The sequence below is a fragment of the Callithrix jacchus genome, chromosome 18 (genome assembly GCF_049354715.1).
Source record: "Callithrix jacchus isolate 240 chromosome 18, calJac240_pri, whole genome shotgun sequence".
Classification (NCBI taxonomy): domain Eukaryota; kingdom Metazoa; phylum Chordata; class Mammalia; order Primates; family Cebidae; genus Callithrix; species Callithrix jacchus.
The window spans coordinates 11,452,371-11,471,878 of NC_133519.1; the positions used below are offsets into that span (position 1 = coordinate 11,452,371).

The window sequence follows — 19,508 nt, forward strand, 5'->3', positions numbered from 1 at the left end:
CCTCGTGATCCACCCGCCTTGGCCTCCCAAAGTGCTGGGATTACAGGCGCGAGCCATCGTGCCCGGCCCTATTTTTTTAAACTAGAACTGTGATTTATTGAAGCCTTACCATGAACTTCATATAATTTTTTAATGAACAGCTTTATTGAGATATAATTCATATGCCCCATTTAAAGTATACGTTTCAGTGGTTTTCAGTATATTCACAGAGTTGTGCAATCACCAGTAAATCAATTTGAGAACATTTTCATTACCTTATAATCCTGACCCCTTAGCAGTCCATCCCCATTTCCCTGCAATCTCCCCCAGACCTAGGCAGCCACCAGTCTACTTTCTTTCTCTATGGATTCACCAATTCTGGATATTCTGCATAAGTGTAATCATCAGTGTATGATCCTTTGTGACTGGCTTCTTTTATTAGAATGATGTTTTCAGGGTTCCTTCATGTTGTCATGTGAATCAGTACTTCATTCCTTTTTATGGCTGAATAATATTCCATTATATGGATATATTATAGCTGTGTTCGTCATAGATAAATGTTGGTGGACATTTGGGTTGTTTTGCTTTTTGGCTATTATGTATAATGCTGCTATGAACTTTGGTGTACAAGTTTTTGTGTGGAAATATATTTTCATTTCTCTTGGAGAGGAATACTTAGGAGTGGAATTGCTTGGTCAGAATATTTGCTTTTTTTTTTTTGAGACAGAGTTTCGCTCTTGTTACTCAGGCTGGAGTGCAATGGCGCGATCTCGACTCACCGCACCCTCCGCCTCCTGGGTTCAGGCAATTCTCCTGCCTCAGCCTCCTGAGTAGCTGGGATTACAGGCACGCACCACCATGCCCAGCTAATTTTTTTGTATTTTTAGTAGAGACAGGATTTCACCACGTTGACCAGGATGGTCTCGATCTCTTGACCTCGTGATCCACCTGCCTTGGCCTCCCAAAGTGCTGGGATTACAGGCTTGAGCCACCGCGCCCGGCCTCAATATTTGCATTTTAAAAGAGGATTCATCTGGAGCCATGAATGCATTCTAAAACGGTGGAAGTCCTGGTTCTGTGACATCTAAGTATGGGGGAAACTGCTGGGCAGAGGAGCCTTTCAAGTTTGGTGGCTGCCTGTTCCTTCCACTCAGGAGACTTGTCCTAATCTCAGCCCATAAATTTCTCCTCACACCATCCCATCTTTCCCATTGATTGCCAGGTTTTTACTTTCAGGAGCACTGCAGCTGATGTCACCAAGCCTGCCAGGAATTTGAGGAATGCCGGTCTTTGCCAGAGAAGGAAGGATCGAGGGGAGGATCTGAGTGAGGAGAGTTACCTCATCATCAGGCATTTGGTGCTCACATTTGCCCATAGTTCTCCAGGGTGGAGGGGGGCGTGCACCCAGATGGTTTCGGTTCCAGACACGTGTACTCAGAGAGGTGGGATGAGCTTCCTTGCCTGCTAGTAATTATGGTGCATACCTCTTTGGGTGAAGAGTCTTGTGAAATACCTTTGTTTTCTAGGGGTTGGGAAGGTTCAGTTAGGGAAATAGGTATGTACCAGGAAGGCTGGTGGCCCAGATTTAAGCCTAGCCAGCAGAGGCAGGAAGAAGAAGAGAGAATTTAAGGTAGGATGGGGATGAGTCAATGAAGGAAGAAAAGGGACATGGTTGGGTCTGGGGGCACAAAAGCAAAAATCACTGAGCAGGGAGTCAAAGACTAGAGAGGGCAGAACCACTCCCTTTGATGCGGAGGGGGCACTGAGGAACTTTCCCTTTCATTCCAGGTGTGCCAGTCTCTAGGCAGGTGTCCTGGAGAGAGACTGGCTCAGCAAGTGGGTGTCTCCTTCAGCGTTGGGGTTCAGGTCACACTGTCACTGCCAGGCCCCAGTGTTTTCCTTTGTTAGGGCTCCAAGTAATGAGAAAGGCTGCCCCGTGTAGGGTGCCGCCCGAATCCTTTTTCTCATTTCACCTCACAGTAACCCTGGTCGGCCCTCTGCTTAGAGCTTGTCCAGCCCATGCCTCTGGGTAGGCAGCCACATAAAAAGCAAACACCTGTTTTGTTGGCTAATCTGGGGAGGAAGAAAGGGAGTGATTCTTCGTGTCATACTCCACAAGGGCCATCTCTGGCCTAGGCAGCGCTGCAGAAGGCAGGACCACGTACCTGAGACTGATGAGCTGAGTCAGGTGCGAGTCATTCAGAGAGAGGGTAGGTACCCACCCTTCCCATGCGGCTCTCTTCTTTGACTTAATGGGGCTTTCTTCGTCCTCGTCACGTGGGAGCCATTGTTACAAGGGGCTGGCTGTTCCCATTTTTCAAAGTGAGGAAACTGAGGTGATCATGTACACTTGGGGTGGGAAAGTGGATGGGATTGAGGGACAAAGTGAGGGAAGAGTGGGATACAAGGTGAAGGGGAATTAGTGCTGGTCTGCAGCTCCAGGGCAGTCTCCACTTCCTTTACTTCCTCTTAGCTTGACTCTCACCCACTTCCAGTGACCCCTGTCAAACTTGGGGAGTGAAGAGCTGTTCACGTGAGCCTGTGGTGTGAGAGCTCTGCACCTCTTTCTTTATCTCCCTGGGCCTCCCTGTTTATCTCCCGATCTCTGCTGTGGCGTCTCCATCTCTAACCCCTCAGCTATGTGTTTACCCCCTCCCTGCTTTGAGGAGTGAGTCACAGCCAGAGATGTGTTTGAACAGAGTGGTGAGGCTGCCTGTAATTTGGAGGTAGCTGGGCTTCTCCCAAAAATGTTTATGAGGTTGAAGGCTGCTTACCTTGTGATTAGCACTGTTCCTTCTTCCCTGGAGAAGAAGGCTCCACTTCCCATCTTGCCTTTTAGAGTTCCCAGTAGGGCCCCCCCGCCCACCCCCCGTAAGATACTTTTGGGGTGTTTCTAAAGCTCCCGGGAGTCTGCTCACAGTCCTAAGGAAATGAGCCTGCTCCAGAGAACAATGAAGTACACCAAGCAGAGAGGAGCCCCAGGATTTACTCCCTGACTCTGGGTTGGGGGTGCAGGCTGAGGTCTGTGGCCTTGTTGACTAAGATGCATTCTCCGGTTCTAGAGGATGAGGTGCCAGAGAGAGCCCTAAGTTTTTCATCAGCTCCATTAGACAATTTACTTCATCCACCCTCTTCTCTTGCAGACTTTCCAGAGCTACTTGCGAAAGTGATGCTGCTTCACGCTTGTGAAGCGAGTTATCATTTGCAAACCACTTTTACATCATTCTCCCACATCTACCTGCCCTTCCTAAGATGTCGGTGGGGTTGATATTGTCACCCCCATTTTACAGACAGAAGACTGAGGCCCAGAGAGATTAAGTGATTTGCTCAAGGATTAATGGTCATCAGTCAGGACTCAGACATCCTGCCTGTGACCCTACGTTTAGTACTTTGTTTTGAGACAGTGTCACTCTGCCGACTAGGTAGGAGTACATTGGCCCAGTCCTGGCTCACTGCTGCCTTGACCTTGCAGGCTCAATTGATCCTCTCACCTCAGCTTCCCTAGTAGCTGGGACTACAGGTGTGGACCACCATGCCAGGCTAGTGTTTGTACTTTTTGTAGAGGCAGGGTCTCATTAGGTTGCCCAGGCTGGTCTCAAACTCCTGGATTCAGGCGATCTGCCTGCCTGGGCCTCCCAAAGCGCTGGGACTACCGGTGTGAGCACTGTGCCTGGGCAAATTTAGTACGTTTTCTTTCCTTCTCTTTATTTATGTGTTTTATTGTAGGAGTGTCACACAAATACATTTTTGTGCCTGAAGTTTAAAACATTAGAAGTGCTGGGCGCGGTGGCTCACGCCTGTAATCCCAGCACATTGGGAGGCCGAGGCTGGTGGATCACGAGGTCAAGAGATCGAGAGTATCCTGGTCAACATGGTGAAACCCCGTCTCTACTAAAGATACAAAAAATTAGCTGGGCATGGTGGCACGTGCCTGTAATCCCAGCTACTCAGGAGGCTGAGGCAGGAGAATTGCCTGAACTCAGGAGGCGGAGGTTGCGGTGAGCTGAGATCACGCCATTGCACTCCAGCCTGGGTAACAAGAGTGAAACTCCGTTTCAAAAAAAAAATAAAGAGAATATTTATATTGTTTCCAGTTTTTAACTGCTGTAAATAATATTTCAGTCAGGTTTTTCTTGCATATCTTTGAGCAAATGTGCATGGATTTTCATAGTTCATAGTCTTAAAAGTGGATTTTACTGGGTCAAAGGATTTATGAAATATGCAAACCCTTCTTATTAATGTTGCCAAATTAACTTCCCAAAAGACCTTTATACATTTACATTCCCCTCAACAAAGTATGAAATTGGTCTTTTTCTCTCATTCTCACTGATCCCTGATAATACTAGATATTATTGCTTGGCATTTTTGTGAGATTTGCTGATATTGTATGTACAGTAGTTCATTCTTTGTCATTGTTGTATACAGAGTTCCATTGTATTAATATTTGCCATTCTGTTGGTCTAAAAATGATATCTCTGCAGGATTTACATGAAAAAAAAGCTTTACCGAAAAGCAGGAAAGAAGACTGGATATATGAGAAGTCTTAAAGCATGGCAATAAAATGGACACCTGTGTACCAAACACCCACCTTAAGAAATAAAACGGTACCAGGCTGGGCGTGGTGGCTTATGCCTGTAATCGCAGCACTTTGGGAGCCCAAAACAGGTGGATAACCTGAGGTCAGGAGTTCAAGACCAGCTTGGCCAACATGGTGAAATCCCATCTCTACTAAAAATACAAAAACTTAGCCAGGTGTGGTGGTGGGTGCCTGTAATCCCAGCTACTTGGGAGGTTGAGGCATGAGAATCACTTGAACCCAGGAGTCAGAGGTTGCAGTGAGCCGAGATCGCACCGTTGCACTCCACACTGGGCAACGAGAACAAAACTCTATCCCCAAAAGAAAGAAAGAAAGAAAGAAAGAAAGAAAGAAAGAAAGAAAGAAAACATTACCAACACTTTTGAAGCCCTAAAGTCCCTTCCAGATCATAACCCTCTGCTTCCTCCGCAGAAGTGATCACTGTCTTGAATTTTGTGTTTATTTACTGCAGGCTCAAATGATATATTTCCTAGTTTGGCATGTTTTGAGCTCTGTATACATATTTATATTCTACAGCTTGCTTTTTTGTTAGTTTGTTTGAGATGGAGTCTCACTCTGTCACCTAGTCTGGAGTGCAGTGGCACAATTTCGGCTCACTGCAGCCTCTGCCTCCCGGGTTCAAGTGATTCTCCTGCCTCAGCCTCCCAAGTAACTGGCGTTACAGGGGACCATTACCACACCTGGCCAGTGTTTTGTATTTTTAGTAGAGACAGGGTTTCACCATGTTGGCCGGGATGATCTTGAACTCCTGACCTCACGTGATCCATCTGCCTTGACTTCCCCAAAGTGCTGGGATTATAGGCATGAGCCACCGTGCCTGACCCAAATTGCTTTCTTTTTTTTTTTCTTTTTCTCTTCTTTTTTTTTTTGAGGCAGAGTCTTACTCTGTCTCCCAGGCTGGAGTGCAGTGGCGGGATCTTGGATCCCTGCAGCCTCCGCCTCCTGGGTTCAGTCCATTCTCCCACCTCAGCTTCCCAAATAGCTGGGATTATAAGCATGCACCACCACCCCCAACTAATTTTTATATTTTTAGTGGAGATGGGGTTTCACCAGTTTGACCAGGTTGGTCTCAATCTCCAGATCTCCAGTGACCTGCCTGCCTTGGCTTTTCAAAGTGCTGGTATTACAGGTGTGAGCCAATGCCCCTGGCGCCAGCTTGCTTTTTTACTTAACATTTATTTTGATATTTATTCACGTCAATGCATGTTGTGTAGTTCATTTCTTGTCAAAGCTGAATAGTAGTTCATTGTACTAATCTGCCAGGTTTTATTCATTCATTTTCTAATTAGCTAGGCATGGTGATGCATGCCTGTAGTCCCAGCTGCTCAGGAAGCTGAGGTGGGAGGATTAATTGAGCCTGGGAGGTCAAGGCTGCAGTGAGGTGTGATCATACCACTACACTCCAGCCTGGACGACGCTGTGAGACCCTGTCTCAAAAATAATAATATAATAATCATAGGTAATTTAAAAGTTCATTTCCTTGTCAGTGGGACATCTGGGTTGTTTCTGGTGTTTTGCCATTGCATGCAGTGCTGCTTTGAACATACTTGTACATGTCTTATCTTTATATTTCTGTAAGTGTAATTTTTTTTTTTTTTTTTTGAGACGGAGTTTCACTCTTGTTTGGCTCACTGCAACCTCTGCCTTCTGGGTTCAGGCAATTCTCCTGCCTCAGCTTCCCAAGTGGCTGGGATTACAGGCACGCGCCACCATGCCCAGCTAATTTTTTGTATTTTTAGTAGAGATGGGGTTTCACCATGTTGACCAGGATGGTCTCGATCTTTTGACCTCATGATCCACCCGCCTCGGCCTCCCAAAGTGCTGGGATTACAGGTGTGAGCCACCACGCCTGGCCCTGTAAGTGTTATTAAATCCCCCCAAACTAGCTCATTATCGTTTTAATTTACATTTTCCTCATTACTGGTGAGCATCTTTCCTATTCCATTAGCCACTTATATTTCTTTTTAGAGCTGCATTCTTAGTCTTTGCTCAATTTTTCCCTAACCTTCCTCTGCTACCTTTCTGTGTCTGCTTTTTCCAGTATTCCATACTGCTCTAAACCGAAGAGCCGGGGTTTCTCAAAGGGAATTGGGAAAATCCCTGAACATGTCACCTGGAACTCACGCAACACATATTTTTTGAGAACCTGTTCTCGGCCAGGTATTGTGCTAAATCAGCTCTCCATGTCTTCAAGGAGCTTATGATTTTACTGGAGGAGAGGAATGAATAGTTGCAAAAGAATGGGCTCCGTGATAGAGTGCAGGATATGCAGGGTGCAGTAGGTGCTCTGACTGAGGGAGAAGTGCTGGGATAGGACCCTCAGAGAGGAGATGCCTTGAAGGCTGAGCAGGAATTCTCCAAGGAGGCAACGTGGAAGGTGGGAGAGGATACCCTGGTAGGAGAAAGCAACATACGCACCTCTGGGGAGGTGGGAGCACGTATTGCACTGGAAGACTCGTCAGCAGAAACAGACTTGGATTTAGATGCCTTCCTACGATTGGATGGGGAAAGCTGGGGATAGTTAGAGTGCAGGGTACACTGGGGTGCTGGAGGGAGTCCAAACACTGCGTGGTATAGACTGATGGTCCTGATCAGCAGGGTACACTGGGGTGCTGGAGGGAGTCCAAACACTGCGTGGTATAGACTGATGGTCCTGATCAGCAGGGTACACTGGGGTGCTGGAGGGAGTCCAAACACTGCGTGGTATAGACTGATGGTCCTGATCAGCAGGGTACACTGGGGTGCTGGAGGGAGTCCAAACACTGCGTGGTATAGACTGATGGTCCTGATCAGCAGGGTACACTGGGGTGCTGGAGGGAGTCCAAACACTGCGTGGTATAGACTGATGGTCCTGATCAGCAGGGTACACTGGGGTGCTGGAGGGCGTCCAAATACTGCGTGGTATAGACTGATGGTCCTGATCAGCAGGGTACACTGGGGTGCTGGAGGGAGTCCAAACACTGCGTGGTATAGACTGATGGTCCTGATCAGCAGGGTACACTGGGGTGCTGGAGGGAGTCCAAACACTGCGTGGTATAGACTGATGGTCCTGATCAGCAGGGTACACTGGGGTGCTGGAGGGAGTCCAAACACTGTGTGGTATAGACTGATGGTCCTGATCAGCAGGGTACACTGGGGTGCTGGAGGGCGTCCAAACACTGCGTGGTATAGACTGATGGTCCTGATCAGCAGGGTACACTGGGGTGCTGGAGGGAGTCCAAACACTGCGTGGTATAGACTGATGGTCCTGATCAGCAGGGTACACTGGGGTGCTGGAGGGAGTCCAAACACTGCGTGGTATAGACTGATGGTCCTGATCATAAGGGGACTCTCATACCATAATAAGGAGTTTGAGATTTTTTGTTTTTACAAACATTTAATAGTAACATATATACAAAAAAGTATATACATCACAAATGTACAGTTAAGTTATTTTCACAAACTAGACGCATTCCTGTAAGCAGCACCTAGATCAAGAAACAAATCGTTGCAGGCACTACAGAAGCCCCCTCGTGTCCTACCTCCTACCTCCACCCTCAAGGGTAACCACTATCCTGACTTCCACAGTGTGTATTTTATTAGTTTTGACTATTTTTGTGCTTTTTATGTAAGTGGAATCATATAGCGTACTTTTGGGTCTGGATTCCTTTGCTTAGCATTTTTGTGGCATTCACTGATGTTGCATGTACGGTACTTCATTCTTTTTCATTGTTGAACAAAGTTTCATTGTATGAATATATTGCAATTTATTCTACTCTTGATGAACATGTGGGTAATTTCTAGTTTGAGGCTATTATGAAAAATGCTACTGTGAACTTTCTAGAATACGTGCTTTTATGGGAAACATATGTATGTGCCAGGGCAAAGGGATAGCCTCCCCTTCACCCTTGGAAGTTTTGCTGAAAATCACTGACAAAAGACATTAATAGGAAAAAAGGCATAAACATTTATTTGATCGTAGTTTTAGGTGACATAGGAACCTTCAGATGGAAGACTGGAATATAGAGAGGAAAGTGTCCATTTTTTGAAAATTTTTATTATTTTTAAAATCTGACCTTACCGAATCAGAAACTGTCCATTCTTGATTTGACAAAGTAGAGACAGCTGTGTAGAAATAGGACTGGGCAGAAAGGGGATGGTCCAATGCTAAGAAACTGACTGGGGAAACCCAGCAAGGCCTGTCTATCTAGATTCTTCTTGACCTCTCTTAAGCATTCCTTCTGGGTATGAGGCCAGAGGAGCCTGTCTGGAATGGGGGTCTTATGACTTAAAATCAAGCAAAGTGGGTCAGGTAATTTCTTTATGGCCAGTTTTTAATAGAGAGGTGGAAAATTAGAGTAATATTTTTAGATTTTATGGCTGGCTTTGGGGGAAAGGAGTTCTGGTTTCTGTGACCTGCCTGGAGAAGAGGGATTCTAGTTTCTGTGGGTAGCCTTGGGATGTGGAGGGAAGGAATGAAAGGCCAGAGATGAGGGCAGGAGAAAGTCAGAGAAAACCTCTTTCTTCTGAGGCCTTTATTTTGGGGGAGACCGTACATTTGCATTTCTGTTGAGTAATTAGTGGTAGAATTGCTGTGCCTTAGGCCACTTTTGTGTTCGTCTTTGGTCGTGCTTCTGAATTTTCCAGCGATTGTGATGCTGTGGAATCCCAGCATCAGCATCTCAGAGTGTTGGCTGTTCCACATCTTCCAAACATTTGGTATTTTTTTTTATCCATTTCATGTTAGTTGTTCTGATAGACATTTCGTGGTATTACTTTGTGGTTTTAGTTTCCAGTTCTCTGATAATGCCTGATGAAATTGACCCCCTTCTCATATGTTTATTGAAAATTTGGGTATCCTCATAATGACGTGACTGTGGGCGTCTTCTACCTGTTTTTATATTGGGCTGCATGCCTAACTGTCGGTTTCTCGCTTTCTTTTTGTTTTTGAAGCAGAGTTTCTCTCTTGTTGCCAAGGCTGGAGTGCAGTGGCACAATCTTGGCTCACTGCAGCCTCTGCCTCCTGGGTTCAAGTGATTCTCCTGTCTCAGCCTCCTGAGAAACCGGGATTATAGGTATGTGCTGCCACGCCCAGCTAATTTTGTATTTTTAGTAGAGACGGGGTGTCTGCATGTTGGTCAGGCTGGTTTTGAACTCCTAAACTTGCGTGATCTGCCCACCTCAGCCTCCCGAAGTGCTGGGATTACAGGCAAGAGCCACCACACTTGGCCTCTTTCTTTAAGTAAACACTTTATTTTGAAATAATTTTATTTTATTTATTTATTTATTTGAGACAGACCTTCACTCTTGTTGTCCAGGCTGGAGTGGAATGGCACGATCTCGGCTTACCACAACCTCCACCTCCCAGGTTCAAGCGGTTCTCCTGCCTCAGCCTCCTGAGTAGCTGGCATTACAGGCATACGCCACCATGCCTGGCCAATTTTGTATGTTTAGTAGAGATGGGGTTTCTCCATGTTGGTCAGGCTGGTCTCGAACTCCTGACCTCAGGAGATCCGCCCACCTTGGCCTCCCAAAGTGCTGGGATTACAGGTGTGAGCCATCACGCCCAGCCTGAAATAATTTTAAATTTACAGAAAAGTTGCAAAGATTGTACGAACTCTTGTATACCCTTTATCCAGTTTTCCCACAATGTTAACCTCTTATGTTACTATGGCACGTTTGTTATAACGAAGAAATTAGTGTCGGTACAGTGCCGCTAGCAAAGTTGTAGACTATTTGGGTTTTGCCACTTTTTCCACTAATATCTTTTTTCTGATCCAGGATTCAGTCCAGGATCCCATGTTAGTCATTTTGGATAGTAGAAATTCTTTATGTATTCTGGACATCTTTTGTTAGATATACATATGATGAATTTCTTCTGCTCTGTGGGTTGTCATACACTCCTTTTTTTTTCTGAGATGGAGTCTTGCTCTGTCGCCCAGGTTGGAGTGCAGTGGCATGATCTCAGCACCACTGCAGCGTCTGCCTCCCAGGTTCAAGCGATTCTCCTGCCTCAGCTTCCTCAGTAGCTGGGATTACAGGGGAATGCCACCACGCCCAGCTAATTTTTGTATTTTTAGTGTATATGGGGGATGGCTCACCATGTTGGCCAGCTAGTCTCGAACTCCTGACCTCAGGTGACTGCCCACCTTGGCCTCCCAAAGTGCTGAGATTGTGAGCCACCATGCCTGGCCCTCTTTTTTTTTTTTGTTTTTGGACAGAGTCTGACTCCATTACCCAGACTGGAGTGCAGTAGCACCATCTTGGCTCACTGCAACCTGTGCCTCCCAGGTTTAAGCAGTCCTGCCTCAGCCTGCCGAGTAGCTGGGACTACAGGCATGTGCCACCACATCCAGCTAATTTTTTTATTTTTAGTGGAGACAGGTTTTCAGCATGTTGGCCAGGTTGGTCTGGAACTCCTGACTTCAGGTGATCCGCACACCTCAGCCTCCCAATGTGGTAGGATTACAGATGTGAGCCACCACGCCGGTCCTCTTAGCAGTGTCTTCTGATGAATAGAAGTTGTAAATTTTAAGGCCAGGTGTGGTGGCTCACACCTGTAATCCCAGCACTTTGGGAGGCCAAAGCGGGGTGGGGGGTAATCACATGAGGTCAGGAGTTTGAGACTAGCCTGGGCCACATGGTGAAACCCTGTCTCTATCAGAAATACAAAAACCTAGCCAGATATGGTGGCTCACGCCTGTAATCCCAGCTACTCGGGAGGCTGAGGTAGGAGGATTGCTTGAGCCCAGGAATCAGAGGGTGCAGTGAGCCAAGATCGTGCCATTGCATTCTGGGTAACAGAATGAGACTCCCTCTCAAAAAAAATTATAAGGCATACATTAATATTTTAATAGTGGCTCTTTCTGGGTGGCAGGATTATAAATGCTTATTTTCATTATATTCTTTTTGTCCCTGAAAGTACTTCAAGAAATATTAATTCCTTAAAGATAATTACATATTCATATGCAGTTACAAGAAATAATAGAAATCCCCTGTAGCCTTTATTTCCTTTTTTGCAGTGATAACATCTTGCAAAACTATAGAACTCAGGCCGGGTGCGGTGGCTCACGCCTATAATCCCAGCACTTTGGGAGGCCGAGGCGGGTGGATCACGAGGTCAACAGATCGAGACCGTCCTGGTCAACATGGTGAAACCCTGTCTCTACTAAAAATACAAAAATTAGCTGGGCATGGTGGTGCGCACCTGTAGTCCCAGCTACTCGGGAGACTCAGGCAGGGGAATTGCTTGAACCCAGAAGGCAGAGGTTGCGGTGAGCCAAGATCGAGCCATTGCACTCCAGCCTGGGTAACAAGAGTGAAACTCCGTCTCAAAAAAAAAAGAACTCTATCACAAGCAGGACAGTGGTGTTGATACAGTCACACTATAGAACATTTCCATCACCTCAAGGACCGGTCCCCTCATGTTGCCCTTTGAGAACCACACCCACTTCCCTTCTGCCCCCGCCTTCTTCTTAATTCCTGGTAACTGCCAGTCTTTTTCCCATTTCTATTATTTTGTTGTTTTAAAAATGTTACACAAGCGAAATTATACAGCACGTAAACTTGTGTGATTGGCTCTTTTCGCTCAGCAAATTCTCTGGAGAGTGTTGTTGCGTGTATCAATTCAATAGTTTGATCCTTTTTATTGCCGATAGTATTCCACAATAATGGATATGTCACAATTTGTTCACCCATTTCTCTACTGGAGGCATCTGGGTTGTTTCTAGTTTTTGGCTGTTACAAATAAAGGTGCTTTTTTCCTTTCCTTTTCCCTTTCCTTTCCCCTTCCCTTCCCTTTCCTTTTCACTTCCTTCCTGTCCCCTCCCCCTCTCCCCCCCAATATTTCAAATTTCCTTTTTTTTGAGACAGAGTCTTGTTTTGGCGCCAGGCTGGAGTGCAGTGGCGCAATTTCGGCTCACTGCCACCTCCGCCTCCCGGGTTCAAGCGATTTTCCTGCCTCAGCCTCCCAAGTAGCTGGGATTACAGGTACATGCCACCATGTCCAGCTAATTTTTGTATTTTTAGTAGAGACAGGGTTTCACCATGTTGGCCAGGATGGTCTCAATCTCTTGACCTCATGATCTGCCTGCCTTGGCCTCCCAAAGTGCTGGGATTACAGGTGTGAGCCACCGCACCCGGCTCAAATTTCCTTTTTTATCGTTTCCTTTCTGTTTAGAGAAGTTTTTTAGCCATTCTATTCGTGTAGGTCTGCTGGTGAGAAATTCTCTTAGTTTTCCTTCATCTGAGAGTGTCTTCATTTCCCACTCGTTACTGACGGATATTTTCTCTGTGACAGGATTCTGAATTGACAGTTCTTTTCTTTTTTTTTTTTTTTTTCTTATTTTTTTATTGGATTTTAGGTTTTGGGGTACATGTGCAGAGCATGCAATACAGTTGCATAGGTACACACATGGCAGTGTGTTCTGTTTGCTTTCACCGCTTCACCCACATTTGGCGTTTCTCCCCAGGCTATCCCTCCCCACCTCCCCCTCCCACTGGCCCTCCCCTTTTCCCCCCAATAGACCCCAGTGTTTAGTACTCCCCTCCCTGTGTCCATGTGTTCTCATTTTTCATCACCCGCCTATGAGTGAGAATATGCGGTGTTTCATTTTCTGTTCTTGTGTCAGTTTGCTGAGAATGATGTTCTCCATATTCATCCATGTCCCTACAAATGACACGAACTCATCATTTCTGATTGCTGCATAATATTCCATGGTGTATATGTGCCACATTTTCCCAATCCAGTCTATCATCGATGGGCATTTGGGTTGATTCCAGGTCTTTGCTGACAGTTCTTTTCTTTCAGCATTTGAAAAATAGTATGCCACTTCCTTCTACCCTCTGTCATTTCTGATGAGAAATCTGCGGTTATTCACATTGTTTTCTCCTCACAGGTTATTTTTCTCTGCTTTCAAGACGTTTTCTTTGTCTTTAGTTAATCGGAAGTTTAATTATGATCTATCATGGCATGAATTTCATGTTTATTCTGTTTGAGGTTTGCCTAGCTTCTTGAATCTATAGGTTTGTGTCTTTTGCCAAATTTTGAAAGTTTTTGGTCATTATTTCTTTGAGAACATTTCAACTCACCCTCTTTCTCCTCTCCACCTGGAATTCCGATGACTGGATGGAATCATCTCTCAGTGCCCCAGTCCAGCCTCGTTGTCTATGCTGTTCTAATTGGAAAAGCCTGGGTTTATGAAACAGACTAGACTTGACCTTCATTAGCTACTAACTCTTTTGTTCTGACTGAAGGATGCCCTTCCTTTTCCCAGCTGCCTCCAGGTATGGGAAGATAGTGGTTTTTTTTTTTTTTTCCTTTTTTTAGATGGAGTCTTGCTCTGTTGCCCAAACTGGAGTGCAGTGGTGTGATTTTGGCTCCCTGGAACCTCTGCCTCCCAGATTGAAGTGATTCTCCTGCCTAAGCCTCCCCAGTAGCTGAGATTATAAGTGCCTGCCACCACACCCAGCTGAGTTTTGTATTTTTAGTAGAAATGGGGTTTCTCCATGCTGGCCAGACTGGTCTCGAACTCCTGGCCTCAGGTGATCCACCCGCCTTGGCCTCTCAAAGTCCTGGGATAGGTGTGACCCACCACACCCAGCCGAGATAATATTTTAATAAAAGTGCAACTATGTCCTGGGAAGAAAGAATTGGCAGCCATTCTGGCTATTTTGAAATCATTTCCTCTTCTTTCTTTTGTAATATTCTCTTGACCTAGATGTCGTGGAACATTCACTGTGCATTCAGAAAATACCTTTGTGAACAGCTGTGGCATACAACAGCCCTCAAGGAGTTAACAGAATGGGTAAATCTTCACAGAACACAAATAACTGAGAAGCAGATGCCTGGGAGGCCTTAGGACACTGTGGGAGTTCAGGGAGGGGAAGCTGTGTTTCCCACAGGATGCAGGGTAGCATCATGGAAAGATGAGGCATTTGAACATGAGCTCTTGAGGAACTTGCAGATACCCTAGGTGAAAATGGGGAGAATGGATATTTAAGGCACAGCAAATGATGGGAGCAAAGGCACTGAAGTTGGAAACCACAGAATATATCAGATGGGGCGCTGAGAGACGGTAGAAAGAAGGGCGAGTTTCCCCAGACTGTGGAGAGTGTTGCCTGCTACTTTAAGGATGTGGCTTTATTTCATAGGAGTTCAATGTTTTTATAAAACCAGCTACTTTGCTAGGGTTGGGAAGGTCTAAGGGCCATTGTGGCGGTGTCTTCTGTCTTTCTTACATTTAGATTCATTCCAAGAAGTGGGAGGAGGCTGATATTTCAGTGTCACCTCCTGTGGCAGAGAGTAACCTCCATATATTTTGTTTCTTTCTTTTTTTTGAGATGGAGTCTCGCTCTGTTGCCCGGGCTAGAGTGCGATGACACAGTCTCGGCTCACTGCAGCCTCCGCCTCCCGGGTTTAAGTGATTCTCCTGCCTCAGCCTCCCCAGTAGCTGGGATTCTAGGTGCCCATCACCACGCCTGGCTAATTTTTCTGTATTTTTAGTAGAGATGGGGTTTTACCATGTTGGCCAGGCTGGTCTTGAACTTCTGACCTCAGGTGATCTGCCCACCTTGGCCTCCCAAAGTGCTGGGATTACAGGCATGAGCCCGTAATCTTGATTTGGGGGCCGGGTGTGGTGGCTCACCTGTAATCCCAGCACTTTGAGGGGCTGAGGTGGGCGGATCATGAGGTCAGGAGTTCCAGACCAGCCTGGCCAACATGGTAAAACCCCATCACTACTAAAAATACAAAAATTAGCCAGGCGTGGTGGTGAGTACCTGTAATCCCAGCTACTCTAGAGGCTGAGGCAGGAGAATTGCTTGAATCCGTTGAATCCAGGAGGCGGAGGCTGCAGTGAGCTGAGATTGCACCATTGCACTCCAGCCTGGGCAACAGAGTGAGACTCTGTCTCAAAAGCACGCGTGCCCGTGCGCGCGCGCGCGCACACACACACACACACACACACCCTTTGACTTATGAAGGAAAACCTGCTTCATTCTTTGAGATTAGGTTAATCTCTAGATAAATACCTATTATCTTGCCTGCTTTCACTTAGATAATTTCTGTGTGGCTCGTAGAAATGGGAGTTTGAATTCAGGTATTTTCCTGTAGTTTAGTTTGGGAGGAATATGCTAGTCTTGTAAAGTGCATCAGTAACTTGCTGTTGCATTGTCAGGAGCAGAAATTCTGGACTGAGGATGAGCAGTCCAGGCATGACCTCTCCACAGCTGGAGAAAGAGGAGTACATGCACCGTGTTCCCTGCAGTCCAAGAACCAGGGTGGCCCCGCTGGAGCCGTACAGAGCCGTGTGCGGTGTAGACTTTGTTGTGAAAGAAAGAACTGTCAGATGGTCCCAGAGTCACCCCAGACACCTGATCTTGGGCCACCTAAGCTACCTCCCTGGACTGTCTGTGAAGTGGCGGTGATAAGGCTTGCTCCACAGGGCTGGCAGAGGCACCCGTGTCCCATTAGCACTCTGTATCTGTAGACTGTAAAGGTGAGAGGTTATTGTTGCTGTCATTGTCATTATTAGGGCAGCGTGGACATTCTCAGACTGACTCTCCAGGGTGAACTGACAGGAGATGAACTCGAACACATAGCCCAGAAGGTACTGCGGAATTCTGGTGGGCCTGGCTCCCTCCCCACACCAGTGCTTCCTTGCTGCTGGCCCCTTCCCCAAGTGCTGCCTGGAGCCGTCTCTGCCGTCGGGAGCATGGGAGCACCTCCTTTCAGCAGCATCCAGCTTGCCTGAGCCTTGTGCCTTGCTTTGGGACAGGAGTCCCCCACTAAAATTAAAACTAACCTGCTGTTTCTGCCAATTTTCCCCAGCCAGTGTTCTTGCTGCTGTGTGGCTTCCTTTAGAATTTCTGAAACGAATTTTTGCAGAGGAAAGTCAGACTAACCCTTCAAGTCCTTTGAGAATCAGGTCTTCTGCATTGGTTGAGGGGCAGGAGTTCTGGGCTTGTCATGTGGTTTCTGAGCCATTTCTCTCTCTCTCTCGTCTCTCTTTGGCCAGGCGGGCAGGAAGACCTACGCCATGGTGTCTGGCCGCTCAGCTGGTCATTCTCTGGCTTCAGAACTGGTGGAGTCCCATGATGGACATGAGGAGATCATTAAGGTAAGCTTAGTTCACCTCCACCTTTCCTCCCTGCCCTCTTTCTTCCTGCACGGACATGAGAGGGAGCAGTTGATGTTGTTGCCAAAGGGAGCTTGTGGTTTGATGGAAGGGACCAGACCTGAGATGCTAGTTCCTGGCAGTCTTCTGGAAATGTCTTAATTAATACCAGGAGACTACAGTTGGCCTGTGAGCAACTTTGGTGCAGCCTGGCCCCAGGCGAGGGGGTGGACTGGATGACCGTGCGAAGGGCCTATCCACTGTCCATGTTGTGCTGCTGGAGGTTGTGGAGGGAGGTGGGAGGTGTGTTTATGGAACTTACTATTTTCCTATAATGGTCTCATCCTGATGGAACTTATTTATTTATTTATTTATTTATTTATTTATTTATTTTTAGTTTTGCAGAGACCGTCTTCCTGTGTTGCCTGGACTGGTCTCCAACTCCTGGGCTCAGGCAATCCTCCTGTCTCAGCCTCCCAAAATGCTGGTATGATAGGCATGCACCACCCCAGCTGGCCGACGGAACTTATTTTTTAAGAACAAAATGATTTGGCTGGGTGCAGTGGCTCATGCCTGTAATCCCAACACTTTGGGAGGCTGAGGCAGGTGGATCACAAGGTCAGGAGTTCCAGACCAGCCTGGCCAATATGCTGAAACTCCGTCTCTACTAAAAATACAAAAATTAGCTGGGTGTGGTGGTGGGCACCTGTAATCCCAGCTACTCGGGAGGCTGAGGCAGGAGAATTGCTTGATCCCGGGAGGTCGAAGTTGTGAGCCAAGATTGTGCCACTGCACTCCAGCCTGGGTGACAGAGTGAGACTCCGTCTCAAAAATAAATAAATAATTTTAAAAATTATTTTTGTTATTTCTCTTTTTTAAATAAAACAGCTTTTTGAGATATAATTTCCGTATCATGTGATTGATTCAGTTACAGTTCAGTTATGTGCTGTATAGCAGCGTTTGGGTCCGTGACGGACTGCATATACCATAGTGGCCCCAGAAGGTTATCATGCTCCATTTTTATTGTATTTTTTTCTAGGTTTAGATACATAAACACTTACCATTGTGTGATAATCGCCTACAGTATTCAGTATAGTAGCATGCCGTGCAGCTTTGTAGCCTAGGAGCAAGAGGCTACACCATACAGCCTAAGGGTGTAGGAGGCCATGCCATCTGAGTTGTGCGTGGACACTCTGTGATGTGTGTACAAGGATGAGATTGCCTAATGATGCACCCTTCAGAATGTATTCCTATGATTAAGTGATGCGTGATTGTACGTGTGTGAATGTTTATGCCAATATAGCTATATAGCATTTAGTTAAATGTATTGCATTAGGGTCAGTTTCTGGAAGTAGAGTTGATAGGCCAAAAAGTAAATATATTTTTAGGTCTTCTGATCTGAATCACCAAATTCCACCCAGGAAATTGCTGGTAACAGTTTGCCCTCTCACCAGCACTGTGTGATGCTGCCTATTTTTGTGTAGTTAATTTAATTTGAGGTTTCTTAACCAAATAGCGTTCTTCTTTCAGGTGTACCTGAAGGGGAGGTCTGGAGACAAGATGAGCCACGAGAAGAGTATTAACCAGCTGAAGAGTGAGGTGCAGTACATCCAGGAGGTGGGCCCGCCTTCCCTCTCACGCAGGGCCTAGGTCATATCTCCAAACCTCACATTTTTTTCGTTGCCTTCTTTTTTGGATTCTGGTTTTTCCCCTTCTTTTTCCTTTATGTCTCTGAAATGCCACCATGGCCTCCCGTGTGTCACATATCACTTTTGACCCTTCATACCTGATCCATTCATCCACAAATACAAGTACTGTGTGCCTAGCACTGTCCCCAGCCATCCTATCGAAATTACCAGCCACCTTTCATAGCATTTCTTAACTCTCTTCCTGGCTCATGTTTCTCGTTGGCACTTATTCCCATATGACATATTACACGTTTTGCTTATTTGTCTTTTGTGTTGTGTGTCTCCCCAACTAGAATGTCAGCTGCAGCCCCACTTGACCAGGGTTCCTCCCTCCATCCTTCAGCCAGTACTTAGGACAGTGCCTGACTCACAGTACAGGCCGGGGATGGGGCACAGAGTTGGGTGAGTTGGTGCGCTCTCTTTCTCTACCCTAAAGCTCAAGTTTCTCGCCCTCCCCTCCCAGGCCAGGAACTGCCTGCAGAAGCTCCGGGAGGATATAAGTAGCAAGCTTGACAGGGACCTGGGAGATTCTCTCCATCGGCAGGAGAAACAGGTAATAGGAAATGGTTGGGTTCCTCCTCAGTTGGGTTCCCACTGAGGAGGTGGGGCTGTGCCAGGCCGTTCACCCAGTGTGTGCCGAATCTAGCACCCCTGCTGGGATGGAGAATGTAGAGGTGATGCTGGCTCCTCTGAGCACTCCCAGTCTAGTTAGGACTCTCCAGTCAATGAGCACTTACATTTACACATGTCAGCTTAAGCACAAGTACACCTCCTGAAATACTGTACAGAAACTGAACTTAAATAAATGAAATCAGTTGTTAGCAAAGCCTCTTATCTGTAAGGATTCTGTGATCAAGCTTCTTATAGTAGTAGAGTTTTATAAAGCAGACAATCACCTGTAAATCCACACGTCTCATGAGCTGATCTTGCTTAGTTTGGGTGACACCTGTAGTGTAAATGGAAGTCCTTGCCCTAGCCTGTTATTAATCATATGTAGTTATGTGTAGCCTGGGATGGGAAGCTCCTCAAGGTTAGGAGTTCACCCCACCCCCACCCTGTGTCTGTATCACCACCTTCCCACTCCCTCCAGGTCTGGGATGTAGAAGGCATCAGTAAATATTTCTTAGACTGAACAAATTGGATAAGTCT

The 19,508-nt window shown here is 46.4% G+C and overlaps 1 protein-coding gene across 20 annotated transcripts in view; it reads left to right on the forward strand.

Moving 5' to 3' along the window:
• Positions 1 to 19,508, forward strand: part of TUFT1 (tuftelin 1) — a 44,575-nt gene that overhangs the window by 5,003 nt on the left and 20,064 nt on the right. For 5 of the 20 annotated variants that reach the window (XM_035280349.2, XM_035280352.3, XM_002759921.6 and 2 more), the window contains exons 2-5: positions 16,090 to 16,164; positions 16,573 to 16,674; positions 18,202 to 18,288; positions 18,823 to 18,912. In XM_035280349.2, coding sequence (XP_035136240.1) covers positions 16,090 to 16,164; positions 16,573 to 16,674; positions 18,202 to 18,288; positions 18,823 to 18,912 — 354 coding nt within the window. Of the gene's footprint in view, positions 1 to 9,511; positions 9,631 to 16,089; positions 16,165 to 16,572; positions 16,675 to 18,201; positions 18,289 to 18,822; positions 18,913 to 19,508 lie in introns of all 20 variants that reach the window. The other 15 variants (XM_035280351.3, XM_002759923.6, XM_035280356.3 and 12 more) reach the window with 6 other exon arrangements.